This window comes from Seriola dumerili, unplaced genomic scaffold (genome assembly GCF_002260705.1).
Source record: "Seriola dumerili isolate Sdu_G_001 unplaced genomic scaffold, Sdu_1.0 BDQW01000319.1, whole genome shotgun sequence".
Lineage (NCBI taxonomy): Eukaryota > Metazoa > Chordata > Actinopteri > Carangiformes > Carangidae > Seriola > Seriola dumerili.
The window spans coordinates 697750-724549 of NW_019174574.1; the positions used below are offsets into that span (position 1 = coordinate 697750).

Sequence of the window (26800 nt, forward strand, 5' to 3'; positions counted from 1 at the left end):
CAACCGTTTGAGGCAGATGGCCACCCACCCTGACTCCGGTTCTTCTCGAGGTTTCTGCCTCTTAAAAGGAAGTTTTTCCTTGCCACTGTTGCCTAGTGCTGCTCTTGGTGGGAATTGTTGGGTCTCTGTAAATAATATTAGAAAGAGAAGGTCTAGACCTGCTCTATTTGGGAAGTGCCTTAAGATAACATATGTTGTGAATTGGCGCTATACAAATAAAAATTGACTTGACTTGACTTGACTTCATGGAGGCCACACAGAAATTAAGGTACCCTCCGCGACGACTGGCATGTCGAGGATATCGTCTTCTTCTTTGTCAAACAGGTCGGCGAGGTTAAGCCACCGCGCTCGTTCCTGTAAAACCATGGTTCCCAGTGCTTTCCCCGGGGCCTAGGCCACACAGCGTTGAACATGGAGGTATAAGTCAAAGATGACTGGTATTTCCTCCAGTGAACCTGGGTCCTGGGTTCTTTCGTACTCATCACATATCTCCACTTGGTACGCAGTGAGGGGTGAGAGAACATTAGGTTCCCTGAAACTGGTCCGACTTAGAGGGCAGTGTAGGGCTTCGGGATGACAATGACAGCCGAGGATGGAGGTGTGCCGTGACCAGCGGCTCCATCGGAGGCATATGCAAGAGATCCAGGCTCTCCATCATTTCACAGTCGAGGTATGAGGCACCGAGTATTGGCTTCCTATTCGGGCCGTCTTTCCATGGATGCGCCATCTCCATTAGCAGCTCCGGGAAAACTAGGAGAAGTTGTCTCATCGCCGAACAGAACATTATGAAAAAGAACTACAGGAAATGTTTAGCAGTGAAATATGTTTCTTGTCTATTTGGACTTGAGCTCAGTCATAATACAAAGGCACTGCCAGCACTCATGTAGGTGGGTCAGTGTGAAGGCTAAGCTTTGCAGACCAAAAGTTTGTGTTATAACCACTCTTTCGGGGGGTGGCCATCAGTCTCTAGGTGTTCACATCAGCAGGTGACTTCACCTGGTTCCTGGCTCTACTTGAGGGACTGTAAATCAGTAAGGGGAGATTTTTTTTGTATTCTTGGGCCTGAATTGTACACTATATGGTTTGGCCAGTCTGGTGGGACTCTGATGTTAGTATCAAAAGCAACACTGTGGCAGACAGCGATGCAGTGTGTTGTTGACCAATCAGAGCTTTGATGGTGGAGTTAAGAAGGGGGATGTCATTTTTCAGTTACTTAACCACCTCCATGGAGGCAGAAAAATGGCTGCCAAAATGCCAAGATGTGGAAAAGCATGACTAAGATGGACATATGTTTCTTTGAACATTGTGAAGAATGTGAACTGCTTCAAGCAACAGATTCCATGTCTGTTGGAGCAGGACTGATACATCGCTCACTACTGACTGTACTGTCAGCAGTGAGTACTGTACTGTACTGTACTGAAGGTCAAGAGCAGTTCATTCTTTATCAGTTCATCATCAGGCTGAGTGATGACCACTGACACATTCAGTGTGAGCAGCCTTTAAAACAGGTGTTCTCTGCAGGTGATGGCTGCTGGTCTCACCTGTCCTTAGTGGAGGTGGAGTGAGGAGGAAACAAGATGTACTGAACGATACAGGAGTGACTCTCTCTGTCCGTGTCTTCTGACATCCCCTGAGGAAGAAACCACATTCAGTGGAAACTGATTACAACCAATGGTAATAAAACATGCAAAAACATGACAGAAACGAGGAGAAAAACTTGATGTGGTGTTGTTGTTTACCCTCATCGGAAGCTCGATCACCATGTTCACAATGCCCTCTCCACTGGCAGCAAAGTGAAAGCCTTCTGAAATCCGGATGCTGCACAGACATGAAGAGAGCAACACATTCAATGCAGCTGTCCATCACATGTGAAACCAACACAGCTGTTGTCTTTATGTCTTTACTAAACAAATGTTGTTTAACTCTTTCTATGTCTGCTGCAGTGCATCAGTGAATGTATCAGTGAACAACTGAAGAAAGTTTTCACTGATAATACCATAACAGCATCTGAAAAACTAGGCACAACTGAATGAACTGAAAATTATTAGTGTATGAAAACAGTACTGATTATTGATTATTAGAATTGATTATTTCAATTTCTAGAGTGATTCAGAAAATGTAACAAAGGGTAAAAATTTCTGACACTCAGAAGCAAAAATATGAACAAACTGAAAGAACTACTTTGAACATGTCATGAAATAAACAAAGTGTGTGAACTCACTCTGAGAGCATGGACAGGATGTGAGCGACAGCCTGCATGGCCACAGCTGGACCTTGGCTGCTCTGCACGGCCCACACCCAGCGCTGGTGCAGGAAGTAGCGGGACAGAGAGGCCAGGGTGGAGGAGGCGGTCCGGTTGGCTGCCATGCTGAGGGGCACTGCACTGTTGGAGGGCTGCAGAAAGTTCTCCATGTTTAAAATGAAGGGAGTCCTGAAGTCCAGGGGCAACTTCTCGTACCTGCAAAGCATCCACAGTTCACACAGTTCATTACAACTGCTTCAGCCTCATCCCACACAGAGGACACATTGTGGTGTCTTTGATCAAGGTACATATCACAGGTGAACTCATTTGAAGTAACCATACCAAAACTTTTAACAATACAGTAAAAAGAGAGAGATAAATGGCAGAGCACACATGTCCTGTGGAGCCTGGGTCTTTATTTGGTTTCATGTTGTATGATGCACTGACCTTATGAGCAGCTTCTCTAGGGGCTTATTGAGCACCACCACACATGGTCTGTCTGACAGTGCTAGTTTGGGAGCAGGGATGGAAGGGGATTTAGATGGAGACGGATGGCCAACAATCTTCCTCTTGGTCTTGGGGGTGGCCTCTTTGTTCTGAACACGGTGAGGGAAGCGGAGTTTGAGGATCTGCTCTCGCAGCTCATCCACAATCTGTTGACAGACAGAGATGTTATGAAAGGACAAATCATTCAGCATGTAAAGTTAAATGCACCTGATGTTGAGCATCATGGGTCACACCTGGAAACATTAGTTTGACAAAATAATCTTAACTCAACGTGCACTTGCTAACTTTTGTAAGAGCTTTATCAGCAGATGGAGTTGGCAAACCTTCTAACCAACAGTCTTCATATGATAAAGACCATGAAAGCCCCAGAAAAATCTAGAAAGTCGTCCTTGAGTTAACATGTCTGTCAGCTGCTGTATTATCTTCTAAATGTTTAAAACACTTTCTACTAACAGACAATATTTAGCCTGTGAAGCAAAATAAATACAATCAGAACAATCCACACAGCCTGTAGTTACTCTCTATTAACATTATGCAGTCTGATGTCATCCAATACATCACCACCACAAACAGGCTGGCACCAACAACTCTGACGCTGTCTACAGCAAACACTGAACAGCGCCATGTTCATAAAGACATGATCTGCTGCAGACACAGTTGTTAGTAAAAGTGCTGATTCTATAATTATAATCCACTCTCTGTACCTTGTTTCTAACATGGGCTGGAGTACCAATAGGGAAGCCTAGGCGCAGCACCATGCAGGGCGTCTTGGAGATGAGGCGAACCAGGTAGAAGGATGTGGGAGGCTGGTCAGATGAACTGTCGAGACAGAATTAGGTGAATCTTATTGTTTTTCAACATGAATTTCCCATTTTAAAGACTGTTTTACGACTGTGACCTTAGACAGTCATACCCAACCCAAACAAGTCATCAACATCCTGGCCTCTGCCTTACTGTGGACATGAGCTGAGAGCACCTCAACAAAAGAGTTATTTAAAGAGTAATGTCTTGCAGCATAAATACATATTTTTCTTTCTTATCCCTTCAATCATCTTGTTTCACCCTCAGATTTATCTTAAGATCTCTAGAGGGGTCACAACCCCCAAAGTAGGGAAACACTGACCCACAAACCTATACCCTGAGGAGAACACAGTTCCAGTTTATGGGGATATATTTTGCATGAAAATGATGCTGATGCTGTTTCTGCTGTCTCACCTGTATATGAGTTTAACATATGAGTAACCCTCCACCAGCACAAAGCTGCTCCAGTCCCTCAGCAGAGACGTGAGGGCAGTGTGAGAGATACGACACTGAATGGTGCTGTAGCGTCCGTTGTTTCCAGCTGTGTGCAGGTGTTTGGGGATGGGCCTGAAAGGACAGAGCTATTAGTGTGATGAAGGACTGACAGACCAAAGAAAACAACCAAACATATGTAGCAGATAACGAGATAAATAGCATGAGTCTGTACAACGGACAGAAACTTGATACACCTGTATGGATCTACATCCACACAAACACATTCTTTACCGTTGTCTCTTTCAGATCTCCCTCTTCCAGCTCATCAAATTTGTACCAGTGAAGCTGTTACCTACAGTATGATCCAGACTGTGCACATCGCCTTTACACAATAAAACACAAGGACAGTACATATTTCTCACATGTCATGTTCGAGGATGATAGCGATGCGATGCATGTGCAGCCATCTCTGCCAGAAGTTGGCGTCCATGGAGAGGATGGGCTTCCAGTAGGAAGCAAACTGAGACTGAGGGGAGTCTTTGGATCCACTGTGCTGCAGGGACAGAACCTGGAACCAGAGGTCAGTCGGTTGAGGGAGGTTTGTAAATAGAAGAAAAGCAGAGAGAACACAAGGATTAAGGTGCAACTTCAACACCATTAACTAAGAAAGGCAGATTAGCATCATTCATTTCATTACTGTCATTACAGCTGTTTGGTATTTAAAGTCATAATGGTGGGATTTTTCTTTATTTTTCTTATTGTCAACAAGCCTCATGAAAACACCAAAACCAATAGTGTGTTAGTCTCTTGGTACTCTCTGACCTCTCTGCCCTCTCTGTAGTTCTGAGCTCACTAGTTCCTACTGAAGATGAAAATCTCTAAAAACTCCTCTTAGATAGATAGACAGAGAGATACTTTATTTATCCCCTAGGGGAAATTCATGTGTCCATTAGCTAATTGTTGATAGTAATAATAATAATAATAATAATAATAATAATAAATAGATTAGTCCACTTCCTTTGGCTGAGGTGTTGTATAGCCTGATGGCAGTGGGAACAAAGGATCTCCTGAACCTCTCTGTTCTGCATCGCAGTGAGATGAGACATTTGCTGCACCTGTTGCTGCTTCTCTGTCCTGCCAGAATGTTGTGGAGAGGATGGTTGGTACTTTCCAAGATGGCCTCCATCTTACATTGCATGCGTCTCTCCACAACAGTCCTGAGTGAGTCCAGAATCCTGCCAAGCACAGACCCAGCCTTTTTGACCAGCTTGTCCAGTCTCTTTGTGCTCATGTCGGACATGCTGCTGCCCCAGCAGACTGCAGCATAAAAGAACACTGGTGACCACTGACTGATAAAACATGTGCAGCATTTCACTGCAAACGTTAAAGGACCTGAGCAACCTGAGGAAAAAGAGCCAGCTCTGCCCCTTCAGGTAGGTGGCATCCGGTTCAGAGACTAGTCCAGTTTACTGTCCAGGTGCATACCTAGGTATTTAAGTGTGCACCACCTCAATGTCCTTCTGTCGAATGTTGACTGGCTGAAGGGTGGGCCTAGACCTCCGAAAGTCCATGATTATCTCCTTGGTCTTGGAGGTGTTCAGAAGGAGGCACTTCTTGTCACTTGTTTCACTGAAGGCCATTGTCGGGTCCCTGTACTCCTTTTCCTGCCCATTCCTGAGAAAAGTGTCTTATTTTCCCTTGTGGGACAGTCAACATACTGAGTGAAGTGAGTCAGGTTGAGAGGTGAGACTGACATGGTTAAAATCCCCTGATATTACAATGAATGCATCAGGGTGCTGGGTCTATACTCTCGCAACAGTCTCGTGGATGACGTCACACGCGACTGCAGGTTCAGCTCGTGGTTGAATGTAAACAAGAATGACAACGATGTGTGAGAACTCCCTCGGTGCATAGTACGGTCTTAGTACTGCCAACAGTTCAATATCCCAACAGCAGATCTTCTCCTTCACTGTGATGTGACCAAGGTTGCACAATCTATTGTTCACAAGCAGAACCAATCCTCCACCTTTATTCTTCCCACCTGCTCTGGCGTCTGTCCGCTCGTACTACAGCGAAGCCAGGTAAATCCACACAACGGTCAGGAGTGTTGTTGTTTAACCATGCCTCCATGAAACACGAGACTACATTCACGATATGCTTGCTGGTTCTTCACAAGTGCCTCCAGTTCATCACACTTGTTGGCCAGGGAGTTGACATTTCCCATGAGGATCGATGGTAGAAAAGGCTTATATCTCTATCCAGCCCTGGTGTTCCATTGATTATTTATGGCAGCAGGACGTGTGTGTGGGATTAAGTCAATGTAAACCAGAGTATGTGTGTGTGTTCATGGTGATGAAGGAACATGTGTAACAGTGGGTCACTGATGGGTTCTAATAGTTTCTGGAAACAGAGGAGCTCTGTGGGTCAGATGACTGAGATGATCAGGAGGTGAGACTCACACAGCAGAGGAGATATTAACTGTTGGTTTGAGTCTGCACATGATATTTATCGACAATAAGACAAAATCCCTTCGTATCAATTACTTTCCAATCAGGAAATTAATCAAGAATTACAAAGCTCCTGGAAATTTTCAGAGTTGGACCATGGATTTCAGATCAAACATCCTGTATACTTTTAAGACTAGAATAACAACAGCAACCTCTCAAACCCCAGGGTGTCACTTTTGACACCTTTGCTACTGAAACCTATTGAATTACAGTCCAGTTTCATAAACCGGAAGTGGCAGCTGCTTTAGATCATGTCTGATAGATTTTGCACTTTTTTCCACCTACAGCTTAAAGTCATTATGTGCAGAAATTCATACTCTAGTATATACCAAAAAAGACACTCTCTCAGACCAGACAGCCCAGGTTCTCAACATTGTGGTGATGCAGGATCAGTAAAGGTCTGCACAGTACCGGAGTAGTGGATCCAGGGGGGATGTAAAACAGAGGAACTCCGTTTTTGGTGCTCTCAGGGATCATGTAGTTCTCAGGAATTGAATTAAACGCCTGGAGGTGCACCAACATCTGATCAGTCTGGTTGATGCTGGAAGGACACACATTAGTTAGGAGACAATCAATCTCTATGAAATGTATCATCACATGTTGTATTCTAATGCTGGAGCAGACATGTGTTGTTTTACCTCTGCAGTGTGTTCCAGAAGCGGCGGATGACAGAGGTGCGGTATGGGCTGGTGATGGGTTTCCTCTGGGTGCAGCTGATGTCATGGAGGATGTCATAGCTTCCCTCCATTGTCACCTCCACCCTCGTGGTTCTCTTGGCGGGGTCCAGTGGCCAGCAGGCGGCTGCCAGGTACTCAATATGCATATTGTGTTTCCATAACAACACCAGCTTCACCTCCAGCTGAGTCCCACCTGCAGAGATCATGAGCCTCATTATTATGTCAGGATCCAAGCTCTCGTTTTGTTTTGATCTTGCACTACAGACAGGTGTGTACCTTTGGTGAGGCTTATCTCTCTGATGGTGTAGCCTTCTCTCAGTCGCACAGACACAATGCTGATTAAATGAGCATGGACTTCCTTCTCTGTGTGCTTCTTCCTCCTCATCACCAGGGCAGGGTTTCCACTGGCTGACACCAGGTGCTCATTGAACAGTTTGTGCTGGGAAACTACAACACAGTGACGTAGTTAGGAGACCTGTTTATCATCATCTTCATCATGATCAATATCATCATCACCATCATCAGTACCAATAAATTGTATGTTAAGTAACGATAATGGAAATGTCCTAAAAATAAATCCTCCCTGTCTCTCTCTCTGTCTCTCTCTATCTTTCTATCTACCTCTGTATGCCTCTCTCTCTGTCTCTATTTGTGTACATATCTATACAATATTATTTATTTATTATTTGGGGGGTTTTTGGTCATTGTTTGTTTATTTGGTGAGTGCAATATTTCTTTTTTTCACACATTGTAAATTTAAAATTGACTTTAGTTAAATAAAGAAAGTTGACAAATAAAAAAAATCTCTCTGTCAGTCAGGTAATAACCTAGAAACAGACTCAGTTTCACAACTTATCTCATGTGTAGCTATCTCACCACAGAAGTACTCTGAATTCATGGACTCAGGGGTCTTGAGGAAGGAGTAGGTTAAGAAGGCCTTGTGGTAGGCGTTCATTTCCTGGCTGTTCAGGTCCACTTCAGGGCAGTTCGGCAAGTACGAGCCAAAGGTGGCTAATGAGATGAACTTCATCAACTCCACGTTGGGGATGTATCCAAAGCTGCAGTCATAGGAGTACGCACCGCCAACCTGGGAAAGCACAAACACAATTCAGAGTGTTGGCAACTTCTACAAGTCTCCTCCACTCTGGATCAAGATACAGAGTCATGTTCATCGCAGAACCTTTTTTCTATAACAGACAGAACCATTGAGTACAATGTTATGAATTCTACCCTGATGTTCATCATATTCAGGAAGTGTTTACATGGAATATAGAGCACAGAGTAACCTGTAAGGAATATTGGTGTGCAAGCATTTCTTTTCATTCCTAACATGTCTTAAGGCACCGATAAAAAGACAACCCCACAAATACAGCGTACACCTACAGGACCAAACTGAGACCTGACAACAGTCCCTCATGAATATTTTGTGACATTCCACTTGAAAAATGAAGCTGAACAAACAACATTAACGTGTTTTCCTCTGTACCTGCACAAAGGAGCAGGCGATGGTTCCACTCCTGAGCTGGTTCAGCAGGGTTTCACACACTGCTACATCAGGAACACTGGTCACTCCATCTGTGATTATAATGATACCTGGAAAACACACAATAAATTCATAACTCAATTCTGAGTGATGAATGATGAACTCTGATAGAGTTCCAATCTGCTTCTATTGTGTGAAAGTAATCTGAACTTCTCTCTCAAGCTTTTCATTCTTTTTCCATGATACTTCTGTCATGAGAGGAAGTGACTGCAACAGCATGAACGTGCTCAAAGAGAGACTGTCTCAGAGTGAGCACTGTTACCTCCAACTGTACAACTCATCATGTCAAGAATACAACAAGACAGTGTTCCTTGGCTGCAGACAGAAGGAAGCTCTGACACTTTAGAAGTGGCTGGATGGCCTAGTTAATTTGAAGATTTACACTTCAGCTCGTACCACGCTCAGTGATGACATGACAATGTCACTATCACACTGTTGCCCTGAGGGTTCAACACACTGCACCCTCAGAAATCACATGCAAGTAGACGCTCACGCACGCACACACTCACACTCACACTCAGTGTCCAGAGTAGTTTCTATTGTCATCTCTAAGCACACTTTCTGGTATGTGGTGGAGTTTGAAGTTGTAATAAAAGGTTTTCTAAACTTCCACTATTGGAGGATGTTTGAACTTTGTCAAAGAGGTTCTAGGGAAGGACTCGAACTCTTTAGAAAAACCCTTGATGGAGAACCTGGCACAATGACAACCCTGGGCATTTGAAGCAAACATACCTGCACTGGAGTTTGGAGGCAGCAACTGAAGGGCCAGGATGCCCTGGCGTACCATGCTGACCAGACCCATATCAGCTGACACCATGGAAACGCCCTGTTTCCTGTGGGGCTGGTCGTCCAGTTTGTTGCTAGGGAGACCTGAGTTTTGGAATGGCTCCATGGACTTAAGGCACAGGAAAAGAAATACGTTGGTCTACGTTTTCATCAACATTCACGACCAGTGGATGGTGACATCAGGCTGCTAGTCAGCAGGGCTTTAGAAAAACCTATTTCTATTCTACTCTGATTCTATTAGTGGTAGTATCTGACGCAGGGTGGGGGTTACCTTTCTTCTTTACTATATAATAATACAGAATCTAAGCTGCTCCAATGCAAATATTTTAATTTGTGACAAATAAATAACTGAACAATACACATAGCTTCACTGCTTCATGTTGTGTCAAACAATACATCAGACTGTGGATACACACAGTACCTGTTAGTTGGTTTGAGTCTGCACATGGGATTTGTTGAGATAAGAATGTAGAATATCACCAGCTCTAGTGATAAAGATTTTGGAGAGGCTGATGCTGGTAACATTAATATTAAATATAATAATATAAAATATTTATTTCAAACTGTTTACATTTGTTTTGTAAAAACTGTGATATGTATTTTTTAAGGGGATTTTAAAAGACAGTGTAGATACTGTTGATGTGCACTTGCCTGTTCATGCTGCTGATGCAAGACTTCTGCGATGTTGCTCTCCACTGCTCTGAGCTTCTGATAGATGTGGTGCAGGAACTCATCCAGGTCTGTTCGATCAAGCTGACAGCCCTGCACCAAAACCTGAAGGGGAACCAGGCTGTCAGAGGACTGAAATAACATCTACTGTAAACAAGAAGAGGATCACATGTGAGCTATTGTCCTCAGACCTGATGGGAAGTGAGGTCAATAATTGATGAGTATGCCAAGATGGTGATGAAGATCTTGGGCTTGAAGAGCTGATCAGTTCCAGGGACTTTGAATGGTAGAGCAAGACCAGCCAGACACCTGGACAGGGCGTGAAACACCTCATCAAAGATCATCTCTCCTGTGCTGTCATCCTGCACAACACAAGTAGAGAGAAGAACTGTGACCAAAATCCGTAGTGAGACTTTTCAGTTTCCTCGGGTGGACAAACTTTATAATTGTACCACTCTCTAAATGACCTCAAACATTTCTTGCTACTTACACAGTACTGAGCAAACATTTCATTTCATTAATGCCATGAATAATTTTAACTTCTTTATTAAAGTGCAGTAAAGAGAAAAAACCTGAATCAGATCAGTATTTGCAGTATTTGCTCTCCTAAGTACACCTGCACACAGTACGTTTCATGTGTGAAATTCAGTAGACACATGTAACAACACAAAACTCTGGAAAAAACCTCTTGGAGCTGTACCCTAAACCCCACAGGAAGTCAGCCATTTTAAATTTACTCTGCAATTTTGGCATATTTTCCATAAACAGATGTTGTACTTCTCCACCTCCTAGAGTATTCTTGCTGAAGTGGTGCTTTCTAACACACCAGTGGTTTTAGCTTGTGTTTATGGCTCTATGTGGGATGACGCTAATTTCTTTAGTGACATTTCCAGACTGGGGGAGACTTTATCTGTCCCCTCAACCCCTCTCTGGACGAACCCCTGAAGATTCAAAAACCCTGAAAGTAAACTATTTGCCTTTTCCCCCCTGTGCATCAGTTGTATTTGAGAAAAGACTTCTTTCTGGTGGACAACAGACTCCATACATAAATCTACTCATCTACCAACTCCTCCTCTGCATATCTTAACTCTGTGGTTCATTTTCATCACAGTCTCACTGCAAAGCCAAAGCTCTGGCTTCTGAGCACCGGACAAATCTGAACCTCTTTACTGATGATGGCACCAGATAAAAGTTCTTCCCGTGTGGATGAATGTCTGCACAAAATCCAACATTTAGTCTGGACCAAAGTGGTCACGCTGCCTGCATTCTTAAAAAGACCCAAGACATGGGGCACCTCAGTGGCTCACCGCGTAGAGCGTGTACCAAAGACTTAGTCCTAACCATGACTATTGCCCATGGGTTCTAGTCTGTCCCCCGGCCCTTTGCTGCATGTCATCCCCTCTCTCTCTCCTTGACCGTCCTGTCTATCTCTGACTGAATAAAGGAACACGAATAAAGGCAAAAATGCCTAAAATAAAAAAAAGAGACGACCCAAGACATAAATGATTTTTTCCAGTGCAGTGTGAATCTGACCTGTACAATACAAACTATAAATGTATAATTGCAACTCAAGCACAGAATGGAAATTTACTGAGATTTTAATGTACTTGCTAATACCGGATATTCTATAGATATTACAGACACAAAAAGAAATACTTTTCCATCGTGAAAAACAAAGCAAATAATTGACACAAATGTGATGATGAATTTGTGGTTGCTGGGATAAAGAACACTCCTGACACTTCACATTCTCATCTGTTGGCAGCATTAATTTAGGAAACAAGCTAACAAACAACCACACTGTGTTAAAGTCTCACCACAATCCCAGTGGAGGGGCTGAGGTCCAGCTCAATGATGAAGCGGTACCTCCGGGCCAGGAAGGTGGCCCGAGTAGATGGCATCAACATGTAGGGGTACAAAGTGGGGGGGAAATCCGGCTGCCATCCTTTTGGTAAGATGCTCAACAGGTCCAGTTCATTCTCTGAGTTCAGCTGTAAATGACAAACATGATATCAACAACTAATCACTCACAACATTAATGAGGTTCAGAAAAGTTCTCACATTATTAGTCAAGCTCACTTTTATTTATGTTAATATTATGTCTCATAAATATTAAAGCAGCTATACTAAGTTTGAGGATTCCACATCTGGTGCCTTTACAGGGAGAACTCAAGTATATAACATGTAGTTTTTTAATTGTTAACATGAGCATGGAGGACACAGGCCACCACAGTGACACTGAGACTGAATACTGGCTCCTCTCTCAGTATATTCTCAGTATATACCAGTGGTACAACAATTTTGTTTTATTGTCATATACCAGTTCTTAGTGGCATACCATCTTTTATGCTGGCATAATTACATATAACACTAGACAATGCAATTTCCAGAAAAATTGCGGTGGGATTGCTGCTTCTGCCCTAGCTGAAGCTAAACTGCGTTGCTGGCTGCTGAGAAAAAGTCTGAATCTGAGCTTCATTGTTAAATGCCAGCAACTAATATTTTAAATGGAGCTGCAACCAACTCTGTCTGTAAAATTTGATGAAGTTCCTTCAAGGTGTTCTGGAGATATTATGTTCACAAGGTCAAAACTGAGTGTTATGAGGTTAGCACGCCCTTGAACTTTGACCCCCAAAATCTAATCAATTCATCCTTGAGTCTAAGTGAACAATTGTGCCAAATTTGAAGAAGTTCCGTCAAAGTGTTGAAATATTGTGTCCACCAGAATGGGACGCTTGTCCTTATGGATGGATGGACATCATGAAACCAATATGTCTCCGTCTCTGGCTGTCACCAGCGAGGAGGCATAAAAACTGCCAAATGTCAGTCAAATGTTTGATAAACACCACAGACTTCACAGAATTCGTCTAAATAGCTGATCTGCATAAGCTCTGTCTGTCAATCTGCACTCAGCGGTTGCCATGGGACTACAATGACTGCAATGACTACAAGGACTAACTGAAAAACTACAATTGCCACCTCACAGTTGTATCCCTCTGCCACTCACACTAGTTTCAGATTATATCCCTGTTTATCTAGGATCACATAAGATATTAACCATTTGTGCCAAATTTAGTCATAATTGCCATGTGAAGTCTTGAGTTATTGCTAAAAACTGTATTCTGAGGTCACCATAGCCTTGACCTTTGACCACCAAAATCTTACCAGTTTGTCCTTGAGTTCAAGTGAACATTTTCACCAAATTTGAAGAAATTCCCTCAAGGTGTTCTGGAGATATTATGTTCACAAAGCCGAAACTGTGTTTTGAGATCACCACGCCTCCAAAATCTAATCAGTTCACATGTGAGTCTAAGATAACAATTGTGCCGAATTTGAAGAAGTTCCGTCAAAACGTTACTGAGATATCGTCTCCACCAGAATGGGACATTTGTCCTTATGGATGGATGGACATCCTGAAAACAAATATGTCTCCGACTGTGGCTGTCGCCAGCGAGGAGGCATAAAAACTGACAAATGTCGGTCAAATGTTTGATGAACACCACAGACTTCACAGAATTCGTCTAATAAGCTGATCTGAATCACCTCTGTCTGTCCATATGCACTCAGAGGTTGCCATGGTGATCTTGAGTGCTCAATTGTGACACACCTCTCAACCTCTGGCTTGCCAATCAGAGACTATTAATCCTATCAGCTAAAGCCTTGTGTTTTCTGAGAAAGGGGACTCTGCTCAATGCAGTGATATAAAGTACTTGTGTGTGGAGTCAAATGTAGCTCCAAAGTAATCTACCAATTAGAATATATGTAATGTGGAGTCAGTTAGAATGGACTGAAACATATTTCCAGGAAAAACTGTTGAAATGTATGTAAATCATTACCTGTATTTAGTGTTGGAGTAGTCTGTAGTAGTCTGTCTGCTTTGGTTTGACAGTTTGACATTTTAAAAATGCTTCCCTTCCTGTTTCCTCCTGATTCTGCTCTCATTTTACATTAGAGTGAAAGGGGCAGTTAGATGGTAACCTGCCACTTTGGAAGGGCACAATTCAAATTCCGTGAGTTTCTGTGTGCTTTGTTAGTCACATTGGGCCTGATTTACTAAGATCCAAAATAAAGAGCGCTAAATTGCGTGCGCACACGGATAGATTGCGCGCGCTGCCTGTTTGGGGCTTGCAAGTGATTTACTTAGATTAACAGCGCAATTGACTACAGGTGCAAAAGTGATTGAGCCCGCCCTATTTAAATGAGGATTTTGCGCGAGTTAAGGGTGTTCACTGTGGCGAATGCAAACGAGCAGACCCAATGGAAGCGCAAAAGCAAATTTGAAGCCATGGAATTGGAGGTGCTGGTACAAGAGGCAAACAAGCACATTTGTGAGTTTCATAGCAGGCACTGCAAGACTCCTCCTTGTGACTGGATCCAAATCAGATCCTACGTCACGGAGAAGCTCCAAAATGGCATCGCCAGATAACCGATATGTCTCGATTATTTTTTCTTCTGCCATTCCAAAAAGAGTGACATGAACAGAAAAGATGCGTTCTCTCCGTTGCCTGTCGTGCCTACGCTGCCTCCTTGCAACAATGACCGCAGCCATCTGTGCGCACGGCTGTGCCAGGTAGCCTAAGACTTGACTTTCAAACGTGCTAAATATAGACGCAAAAATAATCAGCGCAATTAGTTTCAGGTTTGGTAAATCACATTGCGTGCGCAAAATGATTCTATTGCATCTACTCCTCCCAATATTTTGCGCGTTCTGGCAGGCACGCCTATATTGCATATTCATGAAGGCAGAAGCGCAAAATGGATAGCGTGTGTTATTTTGCCCGACTGACAGATGCAATCTTCGGTGCGCCCGGTTGGTAGATCAGCATCAACATGTGTTTGCGCGTCCTGACGCGTTTGCGCACATTTTTACACACGCAAAGCTTAAGTAAATCAGGCCCATTGTCTGAAAATTTGTCTAGTTGGAGGGACATAATCATGAGCATTGAGTTAATTTTGTGGCCTGGAGGACAAGTTTTATAAACTCAAAAAAGATCAGAAAAAGCATAAAACTAAGACTGTGATAAATGAAAAACCGTACAAGGTATCAAAAAGTTGAATTCAATTGAAATAGCTGAAAGTCTTGGGTCCCGTTTAAAGATTAAATTAAGTCTCTAGCTAAAAGTATGGCAAAGAAGTTGAGGTTTAGAGGAGAAAGAGCTCAAGGATTTGAACATTCTCTCCATTGACTTCCATTGTAAAAAAAAAAAAAAAAAAGTCAGAGAAAATTATCAATATTTCAGAAATTATTAGACATATTGCAAAGAAAATGTCCTGGCCAAGATATACATTTTGACGTTTAAATGGAGTTTCTACGACAAACGGTATGGGACTAGTAGCGGGCCAAAAACCAGGTCGGAAGAAAAATATTTATAATAAAGAGAAATGTTTTTGACCTGACAACAACATATAGTGGGTTTGCTTCATTCAGCAATCCCACCAACAAGAAAACGCATTTCCTGTGGAAAATGCAGGTGAATGCTGAGAGCTGAATGAGATTGCTGAAGCAATGCTGAAGTCGCTCAAGCAACTTTTGAAGAAGCTGGAGCAAATGCTAAAGCAATGCTAAAGTTGCTGAAGCAATAGCTGAAGATTAAAAGCAGACCTTGTAAGATGGAGGTTGAACGTCCTGAAATGGTTGAAAAAGACCTGAATAGTTTATGTAAGGTGTAACAAACAGCACAAAACTGTACAAAATATACTAAATGTAAAAAACATGTTAGTCTAAAGCTAAATGGCATAAATTGGTTGAAAATAAAAACCAAAGAAAGAAGACATCTACAATCAAAACTTGAAATCTCACACCTGGAGGAGATTACTGACACTATGCTAAAATAGTTGCAAAAGCAGCTTATATTAACTGATGGAAAGTGCTTTGAAAAGGTAGATACCAAAATGTTAAACTGGAGGAGCTGAACTCCATTATCTGCAAAAGCTGAGAACTGAAACATGTTGTTGTCATGTTGTCTCCCTCTATGAGTACTAACTTGTGAACAGCTTTCTGAGTGTGTCTGTGTATCTGTTTGTGTACATGTGTCTGTGTGTGTCTGTTTGTGTGTTTGTGTGCCTGTGTATCTGCGTGCCTCTCTGCTTGTCTGTATTTATGTGTGTAAGGTAATTCACCAATCAGAATGAGCTCCAAAGGTAATCCACCAATTAGAGTATATGTAATGTGGCGTCAGTTAAAATTGCAAACTGAAATTAACAGCCAGTTGTTTCCTGAATGAAACTGTGTCCATCTACCTGTCTATCTGTCCGTCTGTCTGTCTACCTTTCTATGTGTCCGTTTGTGTGTGTTTGTGTGAGCGCATGCGCGTGTATATGTGTGTGTCTCTGGTTTGTGTGTGTGTCTCTGGTTTGTGTGTCTCTGGTTTGTGTGTGTGTGTGTGTGTGTGTGTGTGTGTGTGTGTGTGTGTGTGTGTGTGTGTGTGTGTGTGTGTGTGTGTGCTGTGCCTGTGTGTGTGTAAGAGAGAGAGTCTGGCTGTTGAAGACACAGAGCTCATACAAATCTATGGGAGAAAGGGGTCAGCGAACCTCTCAAACTCCTGCCATTTCATACAAAACAGTACATAATATCAGCAAAATTATCACATGGTCAGCGCCACAAGACTCCCCTGAACACCTTGATGTGGTTTTGGTGTTTCTAGAGCCAAAAATGTGGAAATAGGAGCGAGTTACAAAAATGGGTCAGTTCTGGTTTTCTCCTGAAATCAGCTCCTGAATTTGTATTGCAGTCTATGGGACAGTAGGAGGGTACTCCCATCAGTTTGAGGCTGACAGTTTAAATTCTGGTAGTCTCTGTGCTAAGGTAGTCACTTTATATGAAACAGGACAAATTTGACAACTCCTGAGGAAGAAATTATGTGTCAAGATTAAAATATGTGGCCGTTAGGACGAGTTACACAGATTTTTTCAGACAAATTTTAGAGCTTCTCCCACTCTAGCAATGATGTCATCCACTCAAGCCCTGAACATTCTTTGCAATATATACCCATTATAAACTAAAACTGTGACAATTCAAAAACTGTACAAGGTATCAAAAAGTTGAATACAAGTGTAATAGCTGAAAGTCTTGGGAACATTTTAATGTTTGAATGAAGTCTGTAGCTGAAAGTATGCTGAAGTAGTTGAATGTCAAAGAGGCTGAAGCTTTCAAGGATTTGAACAGTCTCTCCATTCATCTAAGTGGCAAAAAAATCACAGAAAAAGCTTAATAGTTTTGAAAATTAGGGAGAGCAGCCACAGAAGTGAATCATCTACATTTAATCAGCTTCATGCTCATCGTCTCTTCTTTATCCCCAGTCTCTGAGATCTTAGGTATGAGGCCGGGTTAACATCAGCTGATATTTCTCTAAATGTATGAGTGTTGATAGATAGATAGATAGATAGATAGATAGATAGATAGATAGATAGATAGATAGATAGATAGATAGATAGATAGATAGATAGATAGATAGATAGATAGTCCATGTGTCCATTAGCTCATTGTTGATAATAATAATAATAATAATAATAATAATAATAACAATATAATAAACAATAATAATTAGATTAGTCCACTTCCTTTGGCTGAGGTGTTGTATAGCCTGATGGCAGTGGAATCTCCTGAACCTCTCTGTTCTGCTGTGCAGTGAGATGAGACTTTTGCTGCACCTGTTGCTGCTTCTCTGTCCTGCCAGAATGTTGTGGAGAGGATGGTTGGTATTGTCTAAGATGGCCTCCATCTTCTTCATCTCAGTCCTGAGTGAGTCTAGACTCCTGCCAAGCACAGACCCAGCCTTTTTGACCAGGTTGTCCAGTCTCTTTGTGTTCATGTCTGTCATGCTGCTGCCCCAGCAGACTGCAGCATAAAAGAGTACACTGGCCACCACTGACTGATAAAACATGTGCATCTTTTCACTGCAAATGTCAAAGGACCTGAGCCTCCTGAGGAAAAAGAGCCAGCTCTGACCCTTAAGGTAGATGGCATCCGTGTTCAGGGACCAGTCCACTTTACTGTCCAGGTGCACACCAAGGTATTTATAAGTGTGCACCACCTCAATGTCCTTCCCTCGAATGTTGACTGGCTGAAGGGTGGGCCTAGACCTCCGAAAGTACATGACCATCTCCTTGGTCTTGGAGGTGTTCAGAAGGAGGCAGTTCTTCTCATTTGAATTCACTGAAGGCCATCATCAGATCCCTGTACTCCTCTTCCTGCCCGTTCCTGATACACGCCACAATAGCTGTGTCATCTGAGTATTTCTGGATGTGGCAGGACTCAGAGTTTTATTTAAAGTTGGCCGTATACAGCGTGAACAGGAACAGAGCCAGAACAGTCCCCTGTGGAGCCCCAGTGATGCTCATCACTGTCCCTGAGACACAGTTAACCAGCCTGACGTACTGTGGTCGTCTTGTCATGTAATCTACAATCCAGGACGTGAAGCAGGGATCCACCCCCATCCCTTCCAGCTTGTCTTTAAGAATGGGGGGTTGGATTGTGTTAAATGCTCTTGAGAAATCAAAGAACATAATCCTCACGTAACCATCTTGCTCATCCAAGTAAGAATGGGCCCGGTGGAGCATATAAAGGACTACATTGTAGGCAAACTGTAGGGGGTCTGGTGCATGTTCAACCTGTGGCTTCAGAAGGTGGAGTAGCAGCCACTCCAAGGTCTTCATAATGTGTGATGTGAGGGCCACCGGTCTGTAGTCATTTATCTCAGCTGGTCGCCCTACTTTAGGTACCGGAACAAAACCCTCCCTGTTTGTAGGCTTAAGTTAAAGATCCTCTGGAGAGGCTCAGCCAACTGGGCTGCACAGTCCTATAACAGCCTCGGACACTCACCATCCGGGCCTGTTGCTTTTCCAGGACGTAGCCTCTTGAGTTCCGCCCTCACCTCCTCCAAGTCAAACTGTCTCTAACCCAGGACCTCCAATCTGATTTCACTGACTGACTCCAGGTCTGATAACTCCTGACTCCAGTAAGCTTCTGTTAGTGTCATTAGTCAAGGTTTACACACTGTTTCAGCTGCACTGTCAATGTTTGAATGTTTCAATATGGTCAAGAACCCTAACCCATCACTTTTCTTTCTTTCTTTCTTTTTTCTCTCGCTCTCTCATGAAATATGGAAAATATGAATAATTATCTACATTGATTTCTAGAAATGTTGTATGGCTGCTGTCAATCATTATGAATCTTTTTTTTAATGAGCCATCAGTCCTCTTTGTTATAATACTCTAAAGCAGGGATGCCAGGGTGAAATTGGTCAGGGGGCCAGATTTTTTTCAAGTGAGACCTCAGCGGGCCGAATTACACTTTCGAACTGCAAAGACCAAACACTGACTCAACATCACTGTTTGAAATTATTCATTAAGGCCTACACATCAAAAAGCAATTGCATTGGCACCACAATAGCCTCACAATGAGGCCTACAATTACATAGAAGCCTAAAGCAAGTTACAGTACCCTATGAAAACGTAACATTGTCCTATCCATGCTAGGGCTGTCAAAATTGCTCAAAAATGACGTTTGAATATTCCCTCTAAAAACACATATATTCAAACTATTTGAATATCTATTTGCGCATTATTCAATGACACGCATCACATCAATACCAGGACAAACTAATACGAGACATAACTACTGTATAGGTAGGCTAGTTCATTTAAGTTTAAACATATTTGACAACATATTACCTACATAAAAATAACATGAACTAATGGCCAAGACTGCAGAGCTCACTCTAGCTCTCACACTTGCTCGCTCGCGCACTCTCTCTCTCCCTCTCTCGCCCGCCCGCCCCCTCACGCTCTCTGTGCATACTAGTTTAAATGAACAACAACAATAAACAAATGCTGAGTGCTGATCAAAAGTTTTGTGCAAGCAATTTAAGCTTAGGGATGGGCATGTCTCCTTCACTGGTAGGCTACATCGTCCGTGCGCGAGGGGAGGAGGGGGGGCTCACTGCGCTGTTTGTCTCCCGCTCCGTGCTCAAAGTCACACCAGGCAGTCTATGCAACTGACGGGTTCCACGAAAATTAAGATAATAAATAAAACATTAGATTTAAATAAAAATAAAACTCCCATATCAACCCACGGGCCGGATGTGATGTTCAATCGGGCCGGGTCCGGCCCACGGGCCGTAACCATGGCATCCCTGCTCTAAAGCGTTGTGGGATGGCCCTTTGTTGAACATACTTTGTTGTTATTTTTATTTAGCTTTTTCAGTCTAGCCTACTTATAAATGTATAGATCTGATACATAAGTTGGTTCAAGGTTGGATAATTGAATATGACGTTTCAAATGGCTGGATTACTTTTCTGCAACTGAGCCCATGCTGCTCTTCACCTGCTTTTTTTTTTTGATGGAGATGGATTTCTATCTCAATGTACTCTTTGTCGTTTTGCCTCCTGGCAATGTCTTTTTTGTTATGTTGTGTGTTGACCCCTTCTTTTTTACCCTTCTCCCTTTATGGCATTGATGAAAATATTTTTCAGACTACATCTTTACCCCTCCCCTTAATCCATAATTTAATCATGCCTGTTATACCCCCAGTAGCAATTAGATGGTGTGGAACAATGTTAACTTAATTTCATGGAATGTAAATGGGATAAATAATAAGGTGAAAAGTTATAAAATTTTAATGCATCTGAAGTCTCTTGGTTGTAATATTGCAATGATTCAAGAAACACATTTGAATGAGGTAGAATCCCTTAGATTGAAACAAAGATGGGTGGGACAGGTTTTCTTCTCACCTGGTATGATCAGAAATGCAAGGGGCATGTGCATTCTTATTGCTAAAAGAATTTCCTTTCAATTAAATGAATTGTTTACAGACAAAAAGGGGAGATTTTTGATTTTATCAGGCACCTTGAAAAATGTAAAATTTGTACTGGTAAACATATATGCTCCCAATACTGGACAAGTAACCTTTTTAACATCTCTCTGTCCATTATTATCAAAGTTTTCAGATTTACCCATGGTCACTGGTGGAGATTTTAATCTAGTGCTGGAGCCAGAAGTAGACAGATCAAATCATCCTCTTCCTTCTGATAGATCCCTCTCTTCTGCCTTTAGTGAATTTCCAAGCACTTTGGGACTGGTTGATGTTTGGTGTATGCTAAATACGGTCTCCCGGGAATACACTTTTTATTCTAAAATCCATAATTCTCATTCTAGAATAGATCACTTTATCATATCAAATCACATGCTTGAGAATGTCATTAACTGTCAAATTCAGAACATTATCATATCTGATCATGCCCCAGTGGTACTCTCTATTGTCCTTGCAGATAGACAAGCAATTAAACGTACATGGAAGTTTAATAATTTTCTTCTTAGAGATGAGGAATTTGTGTCTCTTATTAAGAACAGGATCTCTGAATTCATTACTTTAAATGAATATTCTGTCCCATCTATACAAACAGTGTGGGAAGCATTTAAAGTAACTTGCAGAGGATGGATTATCAGTTACTCAACTGCCAAAAAGAAACAAAGAATAGAAAAGAAACACAAACTGCAGATATTGCTTAAAGATCTGGAATGTAAACATATGGAGAACCCAAAAGATTTGAAATTGAGAATTGAGAAAAGAATTATTTTTAGTAAAGTCTGAACTTCAAACCATTATTCATAAGGAAACTGCGTTCGCATTATATAAGTTGCTAAGGAAAACCTTTGAATCAGGTGATAAAGCTGACAGGATGTTAGCATTAAAATTGAAACAGTTAGAGAATAATCAGGTGATATCATCAATTAGAGGGAATGATGGATCAGTCATCAGGGATACAGAGGGTATAAATGAGGCATTCAAACAATACTATGCCAAGTTATACACTGCAGAACGTGAATCAAAAAGCTCAGAAATGGAAGAGTTCTTCACTGATTTAAACCTTCCCACTATTCAGGGGTATGACGTATCAGTGTTGGAAGCACCTATTTTAGAAAGTGAGATACAACAGGCTTTAAAGGAACTAGCTTCAGGAAAATCCCCTGGTGAAGATGGTTTTAGTATAGAATTTTACAAATGTTTTCAAGGTGAATTATCCCCTCTTCTCTGTAAAATATATAATGACAGTGTAGAACACCAGGAAATGTCTGCATCCATGCGTTTTTCTAATATTTCACTTTTGCCCAAACCAGGGAAGGATCTTTTGGAAATTAATAATTGGCGCCCGATTAGTATCCTTAATAATGACTATAAAATTTATGCAAAAATCTTGGCTTTGAGGTTATCCAAAGTTGTTCCTTCTCTGATTCATTTAGATCAGACTGGTTTTGTGCAGGGGCATCTATCTTTAGACTTTATCACATTGTCTATAAAGCAAGCTCACTCTGTATTCCAGCTGTGGCTGTGTCACTGGATGCAGAGAAAGCTTTTGACAGAATAGAGTGGTCTTACCTATTTTTTACGCTGTCTAAATTTGGCTTTGGTCCAAATATTTTAAAATGGATGAAATCTTTGTATAAAGGCGCCATGTTTTCTGTAAAAACTAATGGTATTCTTTCTAAACCTTTTGGTCTTACTCGCTCTACACGCCAGGGCTGTCCAGTCTCTCCAATTCTTTTTATTTTAGCTTTGGAACTCCTGGCATCCGCTATACGTAGCAACCAAAAAATAGAGGGCATTAAAATAGGAGGTTATGACTTTAAATCCAGTTTATATGCAGATGACATTTTATTAATATTAAGTAAACCTAAGCAGTCTATTTCATCAGTTTTAAGGCTTATCAATACATTCAGTAATTTTTCTGGTTATAAAATAAACTGGAGTAAATGTGAGGCAATACCCCTTAATTGTAATACTTTTTCTTCAGACTTGGGTAATGTACCATTTTTGTGGAAACCGATGGGAATTAAGTATTTAGGTATTATCATCATAGCCCCTATTTCTAAAATCTTTGAACTGAATGCACCTATTTTATTGAGGAAAATAAAAGATAATATAAACAAAATGGTCCTCTCTGCCAATTTCTCTGTGGGGGAGGGCTGAGGTGCTGAAGATGAATATTCTTCCAAGATTGTCATTCTTAATGGCAGCCGTACCCATGCAGTCACCATCAAGCTGGTTTTAAGAATTAAAATCTTTGTTCTCGTCTTTTTTATGGTGTAATAAGAAACCTAAAATCAGCCTGAGGAAACTTTTCTTGACAAGACAAGGGGGGGGGGTTTGTCTGTGCCAGACATTTACCAATATTATCTATCTTACAATGCTAGATATCCTATTGCATGGGCTTATGATAACCCTAATTCAATAGGAAGTTGGGATTGGCTGGAGAGGCAGATCATCACTGGTCTTGACAATAAGATTTCTTTGGCTTCTTTATGGTTTTATCCAAATCCTTCTGCAAAACTTGACAACCCAATTATGATTTTTTCTTGTAATATTGCTGAAGAAATTCATAAAAGGTTAAAAATCACAGGAACCTCTCTCCCTTCTTGCCCTTTATGGCACAATCCTTTATTTTCAGCAGGAGGTAAACCATTAGTTAACACCATGTGGCATAGTTCTAACATCAAGTATTTGGGAGATATAATAAGTGATAGGAAAATTGTTCAATTTTGTAATCTTAAGGAACAATATTTCCTAGATGACACCTCTTATACAGAGAAGGACGTAGACAATAAGTTATGGGACATTGTTGGCAGGAAAAGTCAGGTCTCTAGCATATATACACTCTTGAGCACTTCTGCAGCTCAGACTAACTCACCAACACAACTTTGCTGGGAGAAAGACATGGGGACCCCTCTTGCAACAGCCAGCTGGCAGAGAATATGGAATACTTCTATAATATCAAAATGTGTCCAATATAGAATTATTCAATTGAAAATCTTGCATAGGGCATATATTACCCCTTTAAAATGTAATACAATTAATCCTAATATCTCAGACAAATGCTGACATGGATGGGCACCCTGATGCACTGTTTGTAGGAATGCGCTGCTGTGAACTCCCTCTGGTAAGAGGTAACAAATGCTCTCTCAGAGATCCTCCAGGTTGTTGTCAATAAAAGTCCCACTTTGTGTATACTAGGAAATAAAATAGATGAATTACCTGCAAAGAAAATGAGATTTGTAACACTGGGTTGTCTCGCTGCTAAACAAAAAATTTTTATGAACTGGAAGATAAGAACTCCAAATTGATTCAGTTTAAGCAGTTGGTTGGAAGAATTTATTGATTTAACTGGGATGGAAAGAGCAGCCGCTACACTGAGGCACCTTGATCTGGACCTGGAGGGTTTGTGAGACACAATCAGGTTATATTTGAACTCTATACTGGATTATGTGTAAATGGTATTGTTTCCTCTTGATCTTTTGTTGGAGAAGAAAAAAAAGAAAAAAAAAGAAAGGACATATGTATTGATGTAGCTAGTTGTTGTATTTATTGATGCCAAGCCCTCCTCCCCTAGGTTTTGTTTGTTGTTTGGTTTGTTTTCCTTTTTTGGAGTATGTGTATGTATTTGTTTTGTATTGTATTTTATAACAATAAACTTTAAATAAAAAAAAAATAAAAAATATATATGGTCAATGGTCACAATGATTTGTGTGTTATTGGTTCAAATAGATTGTGTTTGCTCCAGATTGCAAAAGGTCTGATCATATTTTTAGACAAATGTAAACATAAAGTTCACTGACTTTTTCTTGGTAAACAAAGAGTGGCACACAAGCTGTATGACGGTGACACAGCAGCAACAGGTCATAACCACAAGTGAGAAATGCCAGTGAAAAAGCAGCAATACACAAGTCATACAATAGTCAACAGTGACATGCCACTGAGAATTTCCATGTCACTTGAAACATGTGTGGTATACACATCAGCCCCTTTCAATGTTGGTGCTGCTCAACCACCACGAGGACAGAGTGGGAGGTGAGAAGAAAGATGAACTCACCAGTTCAGGCACTGAGGCTGGCCAGATGACCTGGTTCAGCTTACCCAGGAACCACGCCAGACGCACATTCCTAGAGATCCGATACTCCTCCTTCATCAGCAAGTAGATCTGGTCTGCCTCCTCCACCTGATAAAGAGAAAAATACACAGAGAATTCAAGAAGTATTCACACCCCTTCTCTTTTTGCATTTTACTATTCTATACTGATAACATTGCAGTTTTTGCCCATCAGTTTACACTCAATGATCTATGAAGACAGAGTGATCATGGTCCAAGGAAACATGTTTTTAGAAATGTTGCTAATTTATTAAAAATTCAAAAATTGAAGTTTCTCCTTTACAAACTTAACAACTCTCAGCTCTGTTCTTTGTATAAGCCTCTTCAGCAGCAGGTACAGCCTCCAGTCTTCTTGAGTCTCTACAAGCTCTGAAATACAGTATAAATACAGTACAAAGCTTGTGATTTAGTCTCTGCAAATTTTAACTGAGCTCGATTTAAAACTCTGGCAGTTTAAAATCTACAGCTTTTCCTTCCTGCTGCCATATGAATGTTTAAGAGCTTTAATTCATATTGAAGTTCATTGCTGTATTCTGTATAGGAACAATTCACCAAGCAGCAAATTCTTCAGTCAAGTGACTACATATAAACCGTTTCACTGATAGCTAAAAAAGCTGACATCAGTGTGCAGCATTTCAAGTTCAGTTTTTAAACATATTTATTAGTCATCTATGCGCCGAGTTCATTAGAAGGTCTCACTGATATACAGACCGTCAAACATAACGTCTCAGCTGGAACACGTGTTCACTGTAGACAACACAACACTAAATTTCCACATTAACTCCGCTGGTTTGGTGCTGGATGAGACCTGTCCTGGTAGGACTCTTCGTGGACTACATCACCCAGAGGACTATCTTACTTGCGGTCATCTGAGCCCTCTGCTCACAGGCCAGACAAACAAGACATGTCCAAACTTCATGTGCTACAGCCTTAACCTTACTAATCACGTTAACTTACAGTGTAGCAGGCGCTGCTAGCTGCTGAGCTACTGTGCCGCTATCGCAAGTGTCTATCTCTCCAGATGTGTCAGCACAGCTGTGTTTGGTGACTGTTGTTAGCTCTGGTTCGCTTTAAACTGCACTGTGTCGAGTTGTGATAGTTAGGACAAATAACCATAGAGAAAATGTGAAATATTCCTCCACCGACACAGCCGCTGTGTTTCTTCCTGCAGGTTAAAGCTGCTGTTACCTCAGTGTCCTGCCTCTCGGCCATGCTCGGTGTAGCATACGGACTGCAGGGAGGTCAACGAGCTCCAGCTGACGAATATTCACTTTGGTTTGTGCTAAACAATCTGTCCCAATACTTGTTTATCACCTGTCTGGTCTATTGAGAAGGACCGTAGACCAGCGTCAGTTCAGACAGGGTAACAACACATACATTTCCCGTCAAACCTTTCAAAATAAAACGTGTTTGCCATACATATAAAAATATAACATCACAGACAAAGAAGAGGTGTGGATTATAAAAGTGATGGTTACTGAATGCCATTTAGCTGCCATTCACTTCCAGAGTCCTGATATGGTATATGCTGTTACATTGTAACACTGTCATGTTTCACTGAGGCACTTAAATAGAGCTTATTGATCATTAATATTATCAGTAACACCTGTATTTTTCATACAAAGATCAGTCAGACTGTCTGGTGGAGTAACCTGTGGATTTTAGCAACATAATCTGTTGAAGGAAACCAGTGAACCTAGAAGGCTCTTATA

The 26800-nt window shown here is 41.5% G+C and overlaps 1 protein-coding gene across 1 annotated transcript in view; it reads right to left on the minus strand.

Annotated features, from left to right (window-relative positions):
* Positions 1 to 26340, minus strand: part of szt2 (SZT2, KICSTOR complex subunit) — a 119312-nt gene extending 92972 nt beyond the window's left edge. The window contains 18 exon segments of the mRNA XM_022759035.1: positions 1542 to 1620; positions 1718 to 1818; positions 2222 to 2458; positions 2690 to 2895; positions 3454 to 3568; positions 3965 to 4117; positions 4408 to 4553; positions 6904 to 7033; positions 7131 to 7362; positions 7446 to 7616; positions 8046 to 8256; positions 8656 to 8762; positions 9445 to 9572; positions 10133 to 10272; positions 10359 to 10529; positions 11985 to 12158; positions 25033 to 25158; positions 26277 to 26340. Coding sequence (XP_022614756.1) covers positions 1542 to 1620; positions 1718 to 1818; positions 2222 to 2458; positions 2690 to 2895; positions 3454 to 3568; positions 3965 to 4117; positions 4408 to 4553; positions 6904 to 7033; positions 7131 to 7362; positions 7446 to 7616; positions 8046 to 8256; positions 8656 to 8762; positions 9445 to 9572; positions 10133 to 10272; positions 10359 to 10529; positions 11985 to 12158; positions 25033 to 25158; positions 26277 to 26300 — 2651 coding nt within the window. The 5' untranslated portion in view covers positions 26301 to 26340.
* Between the last annotated feature and the right edge of the window lie 460 nt (positions 26341 to 26800).